The 15,468-nt window shown below is 59.4% G+C and overlaps 1 protein-coding gene across 1 annotated transcript; it reads right to left on the reverse strand.

Moving 5' to 3' along the window:
* Positions 1–5,351: 5,351 nt before the first annotated feature.
* On the reverse strand, positions 5,352–10,965 carry GC (GC vitamin D binding protein). Its single transcript, XM_062575051.1, has 12 exons — positions 10,908–10,965; positions 9,290–9,359; positions 8,607–8,739; positions 8,026–8,237; positions 7,617–7,749; positions 7,365–7,459; positions 6,788–6,917; positions 6,410–6,612; positions 6,076–6,208; positions 5,811–5,908; positions 5,573–5,705; positions 5,352–5,405 (listed from the first exon to the last, which is right to left on the reverse strand). The coding sequence occupies exons 1-12, from the start codon at positions 10,963–10,965 to the stop codon at positions 5,352–5,354; spliced, it is 1,452 nt and encodes a 483-aa protein (XP_062431035.1).
* Between the last annotated feature and the right edge of the window lie 4,503 nt (positions 10,966–15,468).

Here is a 15,468-nt window from a genome sequence, read left to right on the forward strand (position 1 = left end):
CTCACAGAAAATCAAAATACTGCAAAAAGTGCTTCCCTGTCTCACTTTTTCCAAGCCTGGGAATTTGGGAAGAAAGCACTAAGGGAAAAAAAAAGGAAGGCCCTGGGGTGAAGCGACACAGCAGAAAGAGAGGCAGAAACCGTGTGCAGTAAGTCTGGAAAAAAAGAGAAAGACTGGAGAAGTTTAGGAGCTGGTAGGTTAAAACCTTGTTTGAATTTCTCTCTGAGGGCTGGTGCCTATGGTATTTCAGGCCAGCGAACGCCCCGGGTGAGTGCACGTTCGCCGGGGTCATCACCACCAGCCCCTGCACGCATCTCCAAGTCGAGCGACTGGGTGGCTTAAGGGATTAATTTTGGGAAACGGGCATTTTAGCTGAGCCGGTTCCCCGTTGCCGAGCTTTGACGGTATTTCTCGGGGCTTGCGGCGGCGTGGGAAACCGTGTGTGGGCATTGCTGACTCGTGCTAATCACTGCAGCGCTGGGAAGCTCGTCTGCATTTTACAGGGGTTTCGGAGGACTTGAAATGTGCTCTGTTGAAGGCTAACTTCTGTTGCCACAAATAAACCAAAAAACCACCGTAGAAACTGGCCCCTGGCTCCACGAACAGGGGCCTCATGTCCTGGACGATGCCCAGGGACATACTGAACGCACGTGGAGAACGGCGATGAGCAGGTGAAGATACAGGTGATGGGCACGGAGGGCAGGTCCAACCAAGCACGTGACTTGGCACGAGGAGGGTCGGAGGTTGCTTAAGGGGCTTGCTATTTTTCAGAAGGTTCAGGGCTCTGTTTTAGGACATGCTCATGCTGTCAGGCCTTCTCCACACTTGTGAATCAAAGTATGCCACATTTTTCTGCTTAACTTGAAGACAGCATCTTACAGGGTTGGGATAGTCAATTCCCAAATAACTTACAATCCTTGAAATTTAATAGTTTGCAAAACAATCTGTTTTAAAGTCTTATGAGTTATGCTAGTAACTCCGCTGTCTTCTGCCTTAAGCTGAATTTCTTCCAAAAGGTCCCTGTCTGTCACAGGGACACTTTTCTCTTAGGTAATTTTTCAGGCCTATGATCTACGTCCCACAGCTGAAAGCCTGGCGTCAGGCTGATGGCAGAGATACCCAATACACGCGGCAGATGATCCACCTCAGCTCCGCTCGGGTTTCTGCGGTGTTTACGGACACGTTGCCGGTGGCCAGCTGAAAGCGATAGCTTCGAAGTTTGCTCGAACGGGCCCTAGCGACGCGCGCGAGAGGAGCTGTGGTTTGGCAAAGCCCGGCGGGAAAAACGAAGCTTCACCGGCGACGTCCTCTCCTGCGCCTGCGAATTTGATCGATGGCCCCGAGGACGGTTTCCGAGCGGGGCAGGTCCTTCCCAAGCAGGGCGTGCTGCGGCTGGCGCGCGCCGGCCGGCACGTGGCAAGCCCGTCGGCAGGCGAGAGGCTCTGCAGGCGGCGCGGTTGGTTACCCAAGTGGCCGGACGGTTCCCCTCCCGACGCGCTGCCGGCCGGTCGCTCCGGGAGCGCGCCGGGACGCGCCTCGGATGGCGCCTGGCTAGTGGCAGGGCCTTCGGCGTGCGGTTGCATGCTCGTGGCAACCTCTTTCCAGAAAGGTCCGACTGAGGATTTCTCTACTGCTTGTGATAAACTAATTCCTGAACGAAAAGCAGAAAAATTCGGTGATAACATCCTTGGTCAGTGCTGTTTGCATCCTTCTCTGTGTTTTTTTTAATGTCAGTTTATTTGGTGTGAAGAACAGAAACAAGAACGGTGGCAATACGTTTTTTCCCCCTTGGAGACATTGTGGCCGTAGTTAAAAATACTATAGGTTATTTTGATGAAGCTGTCTGAAATTCGATCGAAAACCGCTTGCCGCTCGCATTCCCCCGTAATTTTATCTCAGTGCTTAAAATACACACACACACACATATATATATATATGGTTATAAATCGCGGGAGACCGACAGGCAGCCCCTGCAATCCGGCCGTGCGAAGCGGTCGGTCTCGGCGTCGGCGGGAGCCGTGCGTGCGCGCCGGCCGGGCGGCCGCGGGCTTTTCCTCCGGCTGGAAACCGAGGAGGAGAAACGCGGCGCCGGCACCACGACGGGCCCCGCCACGGGGGTGCCTGGAGGGAGGGACCCCAGATCGCAGCGCCCGGCCCTGCGGCCGGTGGCGCGCCAAGCACGGGGCGCGCACGGCCTCGCGGGGTGCTCGGCCCAGGACTGCAGCAGCTTTCGTGGGCGCGACGCTAGCTGTCCCCCTCGCACTGCCACCGGCTCCTGGGGCACCTGGCCAGCTGTGGCCTCCAGGGGACTGCGGGTCTCTGTGGAGCCCTCATGGGGCTGTGGGGCCACCACGGGTCTATGGGCCTCCATGGGGCCCTCATGGGGTTGTGGGGGCCACCACAGGGCTATGGGTCTCTTTGGAGCCCTCACGCAGCTGAGAGGCCACCGCAGATCTATGGGTCTCTGTGGAGCCTTCATGGGGTTGTGGGGGCCACCACAGGGCTATGGGTCTCTTTGGAGCCCTCACGCAGCTGAGAGGCCACCGCAGATCTATGGGTCTCTGTGGAGCCTTCATGGGGTTGTGGGGCCACCACAGGGCTATGGGTCTCTTTGGAGCCCTCACGCAGCTGAGAGGCCACCGCAGATCTATGGGTCTCTGTGGAGCCTTCATGGGGTTGTGGGGCCACCACAGGGCTATGGGTCTCTTTGGAGCCCTCATGCAGCTGAGAGGCCACCGCAGGTCTATGGGTCTCTGTGGAGCCTTCTTGGGGTTGTGGGGCCACCACAGGGCTATGGATCTCTTTGGAGCCCTCATGCAGCTGAGAGGCCACCACAGGTCTATGGGTCTCCATGGGGCCCTCATGGGGTTGTGGGGCCGCCACAGGTCTACAGGTCTCCGCAGAGCCCTGACAGGGCTGTACGTCTCTGTGGGGCTGTGGCGGGACTGTGAAGAGCTGTGGCCCAGTGGCGCTGAAGTCCCAAGGAGTGGGATGGGGAGTCAGAAACCGGCGCTGCCAGGCTGCCTCCCTCGGCTCGCTGCAGCCGGTCTGCGGTCTCGAACACCTCGGCGGACGCCCAGCACGCTTCCCCGCGCGGCCTTTCGCAGCGAGGCCCCCTTTCATCCTGCAAACGACCCCGATCTCAGCAGAGAGAGGAGTGTGCCAGATAATTCAAATTCCTGTGAGATGAAGTAGAAGTCGAACGCTTTTTTTCAATTTTTGTTCCGAGTTGTAATCAGCTGCTTTTAGCACGTTATTGCTTTTTTCAAATGCAGGATGGGATAAAATGTTTGGTATGTCAGCCCTGAATCACAGTACTATGAGAGTGCCTCGAGGCACATGAATATGTACATGAGCCAGAACCGCGTGCAGGAGGAGTCATTGCAGAAGGCCTCGCTCTCTGCAAGCAAACACAGCTCTTCGGCTAGAGCAAGGGCTGTGAACGGGCCGGACAAACTCGCACTACATTGCAACAAGAAATCTGTGCTGCAAGCATTAGTTGCAATTAGTTTACAACACAAAGTATTTCTTGAGATGAAATTAGGCTTTCTTTACTTTGGGGGCTTTCTAAACAACAAAAAAAAAAATCTCTTTTTGCTTATTACTTTAAAGGTCAAGCTCAAACTAACCATTAGGAGCCAAGGCCAAGAGAACAGGAGAGGAAAGATGCGATCTCCGCAGTGTGCCGCAGGTCTCTCCTCTGCAAGGCCAGCTCGCGCCGCAGGCGGTCGGGGATGGAAGCGCCTGGGAGCTGTTAATCTTTTCCCCACGGAAGGTGAGTGGCCTGCTGAGGGAAGGCCGCCCAGGTCCGGGGAAGGCGCTGGAGGAGGCACCACCTCGAGTTGCTCCAAGAGGGGGAAAGCAGAACTGCTGGGTGGTAGCTGCCGGGGTGGTATCGGCCTGTTCCGTTTTCCCAAGTCCCCAGGGGATCTGTGAGCACGGAGTCACGCCAAAGGGACCGTTTGCTTCCACGAGTGACGTAAGGTCCGTAATGCCGCTCGGGTGCGGCGTCTCACGAGGCGCTAAGTCTGGAAATTGTCCAGCGTGGCAAAGTCCGGCCCTTAGATCTCTCCGCGCGTCTCTATTTTCACCGGTATATTTATGTCCCTAGCCCCTCTCTTTCCCCCTTAAAAAAAAAGCACTAAGCTTGCCCATTGCCAGAAGAGAGGCCGTGCGGAGGAGGAAAAGAAAAGAAATGCGACTTGGGGTGGAAGGTGTCAGGAGGAGAGAGGCCAGCGGTGCCCCTCGCGTAGGCGCCCGCGCGCCAGCGGTCTCGCCCCGGGGGGACGCTTGCTCCCGCCGGGCGCGCGGGGAGCGGGGCTGCACCGCGGCGATTCGGAGCAGGGCTGCAGGTGGTGCCCAGACACCGCAGGACGTGCTCCAGCGTAAGGCGAGGAATTCCCCACCACCAGTTTTCGCGTGTTGGCTGCATGAGAGAGCCGGAGGGAGGGACGGGACGGTTGCGGTCGGGATGAGCAGGCGCGCTCCAGCCCTGGCTGCGCGGAGCAGTTCGAGATGGGCTCATACTTCAAAACCGACCTGCTTTTAGGGGCTGCCAGGAGGACCAGAGCCCACCAGCTCACGAGCTGGGAGCAGCCGCCAGCGCCGACCCAGGAGACCCCCAGTTTGGGGAAGCAGCTGGGCTGGGGAGATGTTGCAGGCCTGGTGTCCCGCATCCAGCTCTTTCCTGGCCCACAAGCGCCATCTCTTGGAGCTCTGCTGAACATTTTCAGTCTGTTTTGGACGGGACTCGGTTTGCGACGCTCGTGCCCGCTTCCTCGAAAAGCTGAGCTGACACTTAGCGTTTTGCTTGCTTTCGGGTACGAGTGAGTCGCTGGGGCAGGGTGCGAGGGGGTACAAATCGGTGAAGTTTAGGCTACTCTGCCACCATGCAGAGGGGCCCCAAAGGTCCCATCTCTGCTGATGGGCTCGTCCGTGCAACCCCATCCCTGTGGGCACGTCAGGCAAGGCCACTCTTTCGTTGCTTAGGTACTTTGGGTTGGGTGAAAACAACCCAGCTGTCCACAGGGCAGCAGGAGCTGGGGCTCCCCTTGCACCACACTGCCTCCGGTGTGCCAGTGCCTTCACCGCCCACGTTGCAGTACCCGGGACCTCCTCCTCCTCCTGTGAGAGGTCCTCACCAGCTCAACCCCAGCCTCAGCCCCGTGGTGCCCGCACCATCCCAGCTCCCCGCACCCTGCCCCGGCGCTGCTGGACGGAAAGCATTTCCACATCCCAGCCTTGGGGATTGGAGAGCCGCAGGGCTGGGCTGCTGCTGAGCTTGCTTTATTGCCGCGCGTGCCAGGTTGCACCGCTCTCCCACCGGCCCTTGGATTTCGGTATCGCTGGCCCTACAGCAGCAGGCAGGAACCACGGCCACACTCCTGCCCCATCTCGGCGCTGATCTGCAAAAGAGGCAGAGGAGATGGTAGTGGTGATGGTGGTGGCGATGGCAGTGGTGCTGGTGGTGGTGCTGGTGCTGGTGGTGAAGGGGGCGAGTGTTACTTTGCAGCCTCAGGAAACCCGGCGGGGGGGGGGGGCTTGCCAGGGGGTAGTGGGGGCCTTGTATTACCTGCTGGGCACAGTAGAGGGGCGGCGCGTTGGAGGGGCAGCAGGTAGAGGCGAAGTCAGCCCTCTGCTCCGCCAGCTCTGCCAGGCGCTGGGGGCTCGCGCCTCCTGCACGCTGCTTGAAGGTCTCCGTCAGCCTGGTGTTTTGGGAGAGGACAGGTGTCAGGGCCGCAGCTGGGCAGTAGGTGCCTGGTGGCCGCCACTGCAGCCTCCATCACCCGTGCTTTTCCTGCGGTCCTTACCTCTTCTTGAAGTCAAGGAAGTCCAGCTTGGTGTACTGGCCACACAGCTCGTCGGCCTTGGCCAGAAAGGTGAGGAGCTCGCCTTTCACCTGCTGCTTCTGTGGGCCAATATATATGTGTGTATATATATATATATGTATATGTATGTATATATGTGTGTGTGTGCATGTGTGTGTATATGTATGTATATTTTGGAGGGGGCTTCGGGGGGCGCTGGAGGGGTCCGAGCTGGCGGGCACCGGTGGGCCCCCCTCCTTGCACCCACCTTGCCGTCGAGGCAGGCGGAGGCGTCCTTGGCGGCGCAGCACTCCCTGCGGACCTCCTTGCAGGCGTCGTAGAGCTTGCTGAGGAAGACGTCGGGGACGCTGGGGTGCCGCCGCGCCAGCTCGAACAGGTACCTGCAAGAGCGCTTGGGCTTAGGCGAGCCGCAAGCGATGGACACCCGCCCCCGGCCCCCGCAGTCCTGGGGTCTGCGTGGGGCTGCTCTTCACCATCCTCTGCACCCACACTCCGCTGTGGCCACCCACCAGGCCCCGGCAATTGCAACTCGGGGGCAGAAGAGGGGCGGGTGGCGCTGCCCGCCACCCGGGGCCGCTCACCTGGAGGAGTGCAGGGCCCCATCCGCACTGCACAAGTGCGCGTTGGTCGGCTCCTGGAGCTCCGGCAGCTGGGGGGACTTGGCCGGCTTCAGGGCAGAGATGCAGAAGTAGTTTTGCATCACGTTCTTCCCCTTGCAGCAGTCAGCAAACCGCTCGTCCTTGGCCGCGAGCGCCTCGCAGACCTTGGCCGTGTGCTCCGACAGCTGGGAGAGAGCAGTGAGCACATGCGTTGGGCGCGCAACGAGGGAAGACCCGGTGGCTGGGGGTGCTGCCACCTCCTCGTCTGGAGAAGGTGCTCCAGGAGCGCCGGAGGGGGGACTTGGGAGGTGGTTTTGGCCAGAGCACCTGGCCAAAGGGGCAGCCCCGGGGCCTTCCTACCTTCCTGTGCATGCAGTCCTCAGCCATGGAGCCGCAGCACTGGGCGGACACCTTGGCGGCATCTTCTGCTAGGGGGAAAATTTCCTCAAATGAAGCACTTGGTATCTTCTGGGCAAACATTGTTAGGTAGCTGGACGGACACAAAGCGTAAAAGGGACTTTTAGGTATTTCAGCTCCTCGTTCCCCTGGCCTACCCGTGAAGACCCGGTGCGGATTTAAAGCCTCAGTGTCTCCTTACAAGATCTGCTTAGCTTGTCAGGTGGGCGCAGAGCTGGCCAGAAACCAGAACCCTCCCTCACTGCGACTTTGAGGGGCCATGTGTATTTTTGTCAAACCGTGGAAGGAAACTGAAGCTTCTCATCCCTTTCCAGGGAGGCCGAAGTGGGCAGCGGAAGGAGGAGCCTGCCCATGGCGATGCCCTGCGGAGGGGCAGCGGCGGCGAGCACCGAGCACCTCCGCGGACCGCAGACCTCGGGCAGAAAACGCCCTGCGGGCAGGAGCCACGCTCCCGAGCAGGAAAGCAGGTCCCGGTCCAAGCGGCGCTGAAGCGTAGAAGGGACCGTTCCCCTCCTCGTACCTGAACTTCATCTTGTCCTCGCCATACGCCGCGAAGCGGGAGCAAGCCCTGTGTGACAGGAGAGTGAGCAGGGAGAGGGTTTTTCTTTCCAGTTTCTGCAACAAGAGGGAGAACATGTGCGTGAGGTGGCAGCACTGGTGGCGGCAGTGCCCCAAGCCACCCCGGGCATCCCAGGGCTTTGACCAGCCTCGTTCAAAGCCATCTTCGCCTCCAAACCTGGCGAGGGGCAATGGGGGCAGGGGGGTGTTTCACCTCTTTCAAGAAGCAGACGGTGGGCGCCGGGGAGATGCAACACGTGGAGACCATGGAGAGGAAGCTCCTGGCGGAGCCCAGCAGCACGGGCAGCGGCGCCTGGCCGTAGTTGCTGGCGTACTCATAGAGAAACCTGCGGGAGAGGCGGGCTGCCCTGGAGACCTCGCCAACGCGGCTGGCGACCGGGCGCTCTGCTCCCAGCCACGTGGGCTTTTGGGGGCGTCACGGCCACGGGGGGACATGCACGGTGGGACGTCACCCCTCCGCCGGCATCTCCTCGGGCTTCAGTGAGCCCCGGCTGATTGCATCAAGCGGGGCACTTTTTTTTTGTTTGTTTTGTTAAATCTGGGCTTGCAAAGTAGTCGCGAGGCGACTTCCAGGAGCGAGCGCAGAGGGCTTCAGCGCTCACCTGTCGGCGAAGTCCTTGGGGTCCTTGGCGAAGTCGGCGCAGAGCTCGTCGCCAGCCGGCTCGGCGTAGTGGGGCAGCTCCCGGGGCGGGTGCTGCAGGGCGGCCAGGCAGAGCTTGCGCTCGAGGCCCGTGTGGACGCAGCAGGCGCCCGTGCCGGCGTGCCGCGGGAAAGGCGCGTTGGCGTCGCAGGACTTGGCCGACAGCGCCGACGACTGCAGGGTGCAGAGGGAAGGGGAGTGAGAGGGCGGCTCGAGGTGGGTTCACCAAAGCCCTCCCTCGGGGCTTTTTCTTTTCTCTTCTTTTCCTTAACCTAAGCACTGATGATCTCTGCCGGGGGCCAAAATTTTAATACGTTGGGAAGATAAATCCCGTAGACCTGGAATTTCTACTTTTGGGCACATCTGCTGTCCGCAGCCAGCTCAGCCCCTGGAGACCTCATAGCACGTGGCTGAAAAACCAGGCAGAAATGAGCTCTGTGGGACGTTAGCTGCCTGAGGCTGGAAGCTCTGTGCCCCACTTAAGTGTTTCCTGCTGGCTGCCCTGTATTTCTGCAGAGCACCACCGAGTTTTCTTTGACCTACCCCGGCGTCGTAGCACGAGGGGTCGGCGTCCTCGGCGCAGCAGGTTTCGGCCAGCGAGACTATCTCGCGCACCAGGTGGCTGATCTCCTCGAAGGTGGCGTTGGAGAACTTCTTGCTGTTCATGATAATTGTGCTGGGAGCAAACAGAAGAGGAGGAACCCGTGGGATTTTGTGAGGGAAAAACATTTTGGTTTCTTAAAAATCGTATCAACGTCCACATGCCGGAAGGCGATTTAGGAATACGGCCTGGACGGGGGCAGCTTTGGTGCAACCCCCTCGTTTGCCTGGGCTGGCCGCTCTGGCAGCCACCCGCGCTGCTCCGCGGGAGGCTTTGTACCGAGGGGCTCGGGAGGCTAAAGCAGATACCAGCACTCAAAATCGCATCCTGGATCCTGCCCGGCCTCAGGCTGGAGGCCGAGGCTTTTCCAAGGAAGCAAAGGGCGGTAGGCGCCACCTCCTAGGATTATAACTCGTAACCATTTGGGCACCTAAAAGGGTTTGAATGGGCCAAGCGAGAAGCAAACTTTTCTCCTGCGATCTGGCTCATTGAAAGCAATGGCAGTCCTCATCTGCAGAGAGCAAATAAATCTTCCTGTTCTTATGTATTTCGTTCCCCCCACCCCCCCAGTCATGGCTTAGGTGCTGAACTTCCCAGGTGGGTGAACGCTGTAGGAAATACGTACAGGGCTCGGAAGTCATCCTTCCCCATGGTCCTGTACTCCTGACACACTTTGTCCCGGACATAGTCTTTACCTGTAAGCCCAGAAAAAGAAGAGCTCACGGTTGGGCCCAGCGGGGTGCAGCGGAGGTTCGGGCGACCTCCCGCCCCGCGCCTCCCCGGGCGCTGCCGTCGCCACGCTCGCCTCACAGCCCTGTTTCTCAGAAATCGAGCCAACAAGTGTGTGGGGTTTTTTGTGTGTTTTTTTTTTCTTTTTTTGCAAGCAGAAACTGTCACCACTGCATGGAGCAGCCTGCTTCCACACAGGGTGGGGGAAGACCAGAGCAAGCAGCTCCCGCGGCCGGGTGCTCTGCGGGAGGGAGCGCGATGGGTGCAGCGAGGTTGCTCGCTAAGCTCTCCTAGGGGTGTGCTAAGCTCTGCGCTGCAGGGCAGCTCGGGGAAGCCTGGGGGGAAGAGTTACGGGACTGGGAATGGGCTGGAAGCCGCTGGGGTGGCCAGGTGCACAAGGCGCTGGAAATACCTCACGAGGCCTCGGGATGCTTTAGGCTGCTGATGTGCCCAAACCATTTCTTAAGGGAGGATTTGAGCTCCTGAATAGCTCAGCTGGTCCCTGAAAAAGTCACTCTTGGTTTATAGGTGTTAGTTTGGTTTGAGTTTATGGCTTCTCTTCTCATTTCAGTTTCGAACCGCGCTGCAGTCCCTGGGAGGTGGAAAGCAGCTGCTAGCGTGCTGCAAACCAGCAGAGGATGCTCTTGGGGCGTGTATTTTGGGAAGCGGCTGCGGTGCTGCAACCCTCATGGGCTAATTCGATAGTGATTATGCGAGAGGGAGAGAGAAAACCTGCGAGAGAAACCAGGCAAACCAGCAAGGAAGTTAGCTAGCCCCCCGCCTGAACTACAGTAATTTTTTTTACATCTGAAAGCGAGACATGCTGTGTCCCTAGTGTCCCTAGACCTGGCCATGGCGGTCAGGGGCAGGCAAAGAGCAGCGAAATCACTGATGAAATAGTCATGGCCATGACTATATAATGATTATTCATCCCTTGAAGATGGTATCGATTTTGTTACCAGCTGCACTGGGCAGACTTTGGTACCAGCAGGGTAAATACAGACATCGTGCTGGCAGAAATCCCGTAACTTTGATGTGACCTTTCCAGGGAGTTTCGAAATGGGAAAGATATTTGCAGGGAAACTGTGAGGACACTTCCGAGAAGAGGCTGGGGGCAGAGTTGGGGGAGTGAGAAGCTTTCCAAAAGGCCCTTTGCTCCCGATTTGCAAAACCTTTTGGAAGCAGGATTTGCCAGGCTCCTGTCCCCGCTGCTTTCGATGCCGGTGCGGGACTGCAGCAGAGCCCCCAGGAACCAAGGCAGCAACCTTGACAGGGCTTTTGGGGGGAGGTTTGAGGCTGCCTGCAGAGCTGGGATGGGAAGCAAGCGTTCACACGGTGCGTGGCTTCTGCCTGAGGGCTTTTTTGGGGGGAAACGGCGCTTGCCAAGGGTGGCAAGCATCCGGCCCTGGCGATGAGGCTGGCGAGCACCGCGATGGGAGATGCCGCACGAGTACGAGCTCTTCCCCGCCAGCGGCAGCTTTCGGGGCCAGGACACGCCTGAGCAAGGCTCTTACCTCGGTGCTCGGCGTGAGCCCAAGCCACCAGCAGCAGCAGGACCAGGGCGCCCCTCATGCTGCAGTCGGGCCCCGGCCGGGGGAGCGGCTGTCGTGCGCGCTTTGCCCCTCGTGGGCCCTGCTTTGCGGAGAGCGGCACTGGAAGCGCCGAGCCCGGTGTTTATATCGAGTTGCTGCGCGTTACCTGGTGAATGATTAATGCCGCCGAAGGGGCAGCGGGCGAGCATCCTTGGCCTGCTGGAGATAGCGTGGCCTGACCGGCAAAGGCAAACACACATCGCGGGCTGCCAGCGCCCCCAAAACCCACAGCGGCTTTAATAATTAACTGCGGGAAATAGGTGCTTTGGGAAAAAAGATAGATACTTCGGTGAAAAAAAAATAGATGCATTAGTAAAAAAATAGATGCATTGGGAAAAAAAATAGATGCATAGTATGAAACAGATGCTGGGGGATCTTTGACGGTTTTTCTCTGCCTTTGATTTAATTATCGGTGCCACGCACAGGACAAGGAAGGACGGGCAGAGGGGAGCGCGTGGCCTGCGTCGCGCGAGTGCAGAGCAGCGTGCCGTGAGGCCCATAAATGCTCCTCCCGACCTGTGTGCACTCTTCCGGGCATCGAGGCTGCGGAGCCCCAGGGAGGAGGAAAACCCGCCGTGGAGGCAGGCAACCCCTGCCACCGGCTTTGCCTCTGGGAGGCCGCCGGGGCGCCTCGTTTGAGCGCCATGGAGGAGAAACCCCCGACGGGGGGCTGCTGCGGTGCCTGGCGCCGCCCTGACACTGCCGCCGGCCGGGGTGCTGGGTCAGGGTGACCGCCAGCGCCACGCCGAAATGCTGGCCAGGGGCCCTGGGGCCCTTCCTTCCTCCGCCCGCGCTCCCGCTGGGCTGGGGAGGGCAGCCGAAATGTTGTCCAGTGCACGGAGCGGTTTTTTTTTTTTTTTTTTGGCAACCTGCAGCTCCTGAAGAATAACAGCATCACGAAAACACGATGCATCTTTGGCAGTCAGAAGAGTTTGCAGCCCATTAGAGAAGAGCTGACTACTTGATTACTAGGTGCTAGTGGTATAAACCCAGACAATAGGTTATTTGGGTGTAAACACAATTTTTTTTTTCTTTTTCTCTTGTCTGACTCTCCTCTGAAATTGAAGCTGTAATTTCACAGCAGCAGCGCTGCAGAATCACGACTCGTTTGGGGTATTTTTAGCAGAAATGCAGGTGTCTGTTAAAACACATTTAAGATAATTGCTCATAAAATCGTTGCAAATCAAGAGGAGGCTTAACAACGTATCAAGCAGTGAAACGGGATGTGAAAAATTGCCCGCTGTCTGAGCTCGCTGCCCTCTTTCCCCTTGCAGCTTTGTAGCCGGGGCATTTCTCGGAGAGGGGCAAGTCCATGCCAGCGCCAAGCCAACATTGCTCCTCTCCGAGAAACGCGCCGGCTGCAGAGCCGAAACGGGAGCGGGGCTTGCCTGGCGCCGGCGAGCCACGGCCCTCGACTCCACAGCTTCCGTAAATGCCGCTTATCGGCGGCGACCGGCCTCGGCGGCGGCTTTGCTGAGCTGGCCGCCCGGCGTTAGCCTCTCCCCAGACGTCCCGCCTGCCTCGGGCGCCCTTCCCGCTCCGCAAACGGGTCGATGTGCCCTCCCGCCTGCCCTCCCGCCCCTTGCAACCGCTTGCCCAATATCCTGCGGCGCAGCTAGGCGTTAATCGAAGCCAGGACTTGTCGCCCTGCTGCCACGTCGGGTTCCCCGTCCTGTCTCTGGGGCGCTGGGGGTGGCTCTGGGGCGGGAGGATGAGCTGCGAGTGGTGCTCGGCGCCCGCTGCAAACAACCCCGCGTAGAAGAGAAGGGGCATCTTGCTCGTACGATAAGCAACAGGACAGAGGGAGAAGTGAAGCTGGAGAATGACAGAGGAAATGAGACTTGTTACCGCCAGACTGATAAATATCTTGGCATTTTTCAGGACTTTGGTGACAAGTAGCGTTTGCAGGGGCTGGGGCATCCTCACAGCTCCCTTTCACAGAGCCGGAGGAGAGCCACCGAGTTTTCTTTGGCTGGACCCTGGCTGGAAAAGTCAATGGTTTAACATGATTTTTTTTGTTTCTGTTACTCCCTCTTGGGGTGCCCCCAGAATTACTTGACCTTCCCGTAATGTTTTGCTGTTAGAGGGGGCAGGAAGACGACATGTTTCCTGTGCGAGCACAAGGCTGTTGAAGAGCAGCAACCTGTCTTGGTTCATTTTTTTAATGCAGCTCTTAATACAGTCCTCTTTGTAGCTGCACAAATATACTAGATGGCTGTGCACAGCTAAAACTGTTCCTAGCTGCTGCATGCACTTTCTGATCAACTGTGACAGCAAAAAAAGTAAAACAACTGCTTTAATGGTAAGGACTTAAGCAGCAAAGCGCAATGCATTTGGTAATGAAGAACAATTCCAGCTAACAACCTCCGGCACTTACACTGCACCGCTAAGGACGTTTCATCAGGAACACCTATAAAAAAGAAGTCTGACTGTCTCTTCTGACTGTCTCTTCCCTTCTTGCATCTAAAAAAACCCCTGGAGGTGATAACTTAGGTAACGTGAGTTTGAGCCCTGGCTCTGCCATGCACTTGCATGCACCTTCAGCAGCTCATGAAAAGCGCTCTGTCCTCTTTCCCTATTTAGAAAGCGGGAAAATAATTCATTCCTCTTCCCCTTCCCTTTTTTTAAGATGCAAGGGCCCTGCGCTTGCCCTTGTTGAGCCTCATGAGGTTCCTCTCTGCCAGCTCTCCAGCCTGCCCAGGTCTCCCTGGATGGCAGCACAGCCCTCAGCTGTCTCAGCCACTCCACCCAGCTTGGTGTCATCAGTAAACCTGCTGAGGAGGCACTCTGTCCCCTCCTCCAGGTCATTGATGAAGACGTTGAACGTGCGTACCCAGCACTGACCCAAAGTGAATTAAGTACAGTTATCCTCAGGACATCTGTACTGACCAGTTGGCTTTCTTCAAACAACGTTGCCCCTTGTTTCACTGCCTTTTTACAATCAACTTTCAATTTTTAATTTATATTCATGAAATACATTCACAAAGACCTGATTTGAAGTTAGGTAACTTGCTCCCATGCTGTCACGCCGGGGCGAGTTAGGACAAAATTCTGTGAAAATAGTAATGTGTTCAAAAAGAGCTGCCTCGGATGTGTGAGTGAAATTGTTAAGGTCAGTGCAAACTTCTTTTGATTCATTGCTCCGGGAGAAAGCGGCCTAACGAAGCCGCGTGGCGCAACCGCGGCGCAAGTCGCCCCTGCGGCAGCCTCGGGGGCCTTTGGCCTCCCCGGGGGGCCGCCGGGGCTGTTGCATCACAGCGCCGCGCTATGACGTCACCGCCCGCGTCACCGCCCGCATCACCGCCCGCCCCGGGCCCCCCGCAGAGCGCCGCGGCCGGCCGGCGGACGAGCACCAGGCGGGCGAGCGCCAGGCAGCCCCGCCGCAGGCACCGCCGTCCCCCCGCCGCGCGCCCGGGAGCCATGGCGCAGCGCCAGCGCAGCCGCAGCACCAGCGCCGGCAGGAACTGCCGCTGGAGGGGCAGGCGGCACAACCGCGCCGGGCGCTACAGGCGGCGGCACCGCCGGCGGCACCGCCAGCGCGCCAGCAAGGGCCGAGGTGAGAGGCTGCCGGGCAGCGAGGCGGGGGCTGCCGCGGGAGGAGGCCACGGCCGGCCGGGCGGCGCGGAGATGCCCGCGCTCACGGGATGCTCTGTTTCCCGCAGCTCACCGGTCCCAGTCCGGCAGGAGGAGGAGGAGGAGGCAGAGGAGGCAGAGCTACTAGCCGCCCTCGCCGAAGCCGCCGCCCGAAGGTCTTGGCCACGCCAGCCCGGCGAGGACAGCGCCGTGCACCAGCCTGGCACAGCAATAAAATCCTGCTCCTGACGCCTGTCCCGCCTCAGTGCCTTGTAGCCGCTCCAAGGCGGGCGCCGGGGCGGCTCCCGCCGCGCTCGGGGGCTTCGTGCCCAGGGGGCCACGCGCGGCGCCGCCTCCCGGCATGGGGACCGAAACCCCACGGTTTGATCCCCGCCGAGCCAAGGGGGGCGCAGGGGGAGGGGGGCTTGGCGCTGCACGCTCGCCCCGCCGCGAGGGCCCGCCGCCGCCGTGGGCACGGCTCCCGAAGGAAGGGGCCACCAGCCCTTCCCGCACGGAGCGAAGCACAGCGCTATCCCCCCCCCCCAGCTCCTCCGAGAGCCGGCAGTAACAACCCCAACCCGAACCCCAACCTCCCCCCGCCGCTGCCCCGACCCGGCCCCCCGCGGAAACGGTCGCCCTCGGTTGCCGCCGGGCGGCTTCACAATGCCGGAGGCTTGAAAAGCCGCCGGGCGGCCCCGCCGCCGCTCACACGCTCGACAGCACCGTGCCGGCCGGGCGAGACATGGTGTCCGGCCCCCGGGGCCCGCTCGGCGACTGAGCTCCCACGGCCATGGCACGGCACAGGGGCCACGGGCGGGTGGCCGGCGGCCACCACCGGGTCCCCCCCAGCCGGAGGAACCGGGGAAATAGGAAGTTCTACGACAAGCCGCTGGGCAAGAAGAAAGGTGAC

This window comes from Rhea pennata, chromosome 4 (assembly GCF_028389875.1).
Source record: "Rhea pennata isolate bPtePen1 chromosome 4, bPtePen1.pri, whole genome shotgun sequence".
Lineage (NCBI taxonomy): Eukaryota > Metazoa > Chordata > Aves > Rheiformes > Rheidae > Rhea > Rhea pennata.

Coding starts and splice junctions, on each gene's coding strand:
- GC (XM_062575051.1), bottom strand. CDS start 10,965: ATGAGGGGCGCCCTGGTCCTGCTGCTGCTGGTGGCTTGGGCTCACGCC. Junction 9,360..10,907: donor GGCTCACGCCGAGCACCGAG/GTAAGAGCCTTG, acceptor CTGGGCTTACAG/GTAAAGACTATGTCCGGGAC. Junction 6,613..6,787: donor AGGACTGCATGCACAGGAAG/GTAGGAAGGCCC, acceptor GCTCTCTCCCAG/CTGTCGGAGCACACGGCCAA.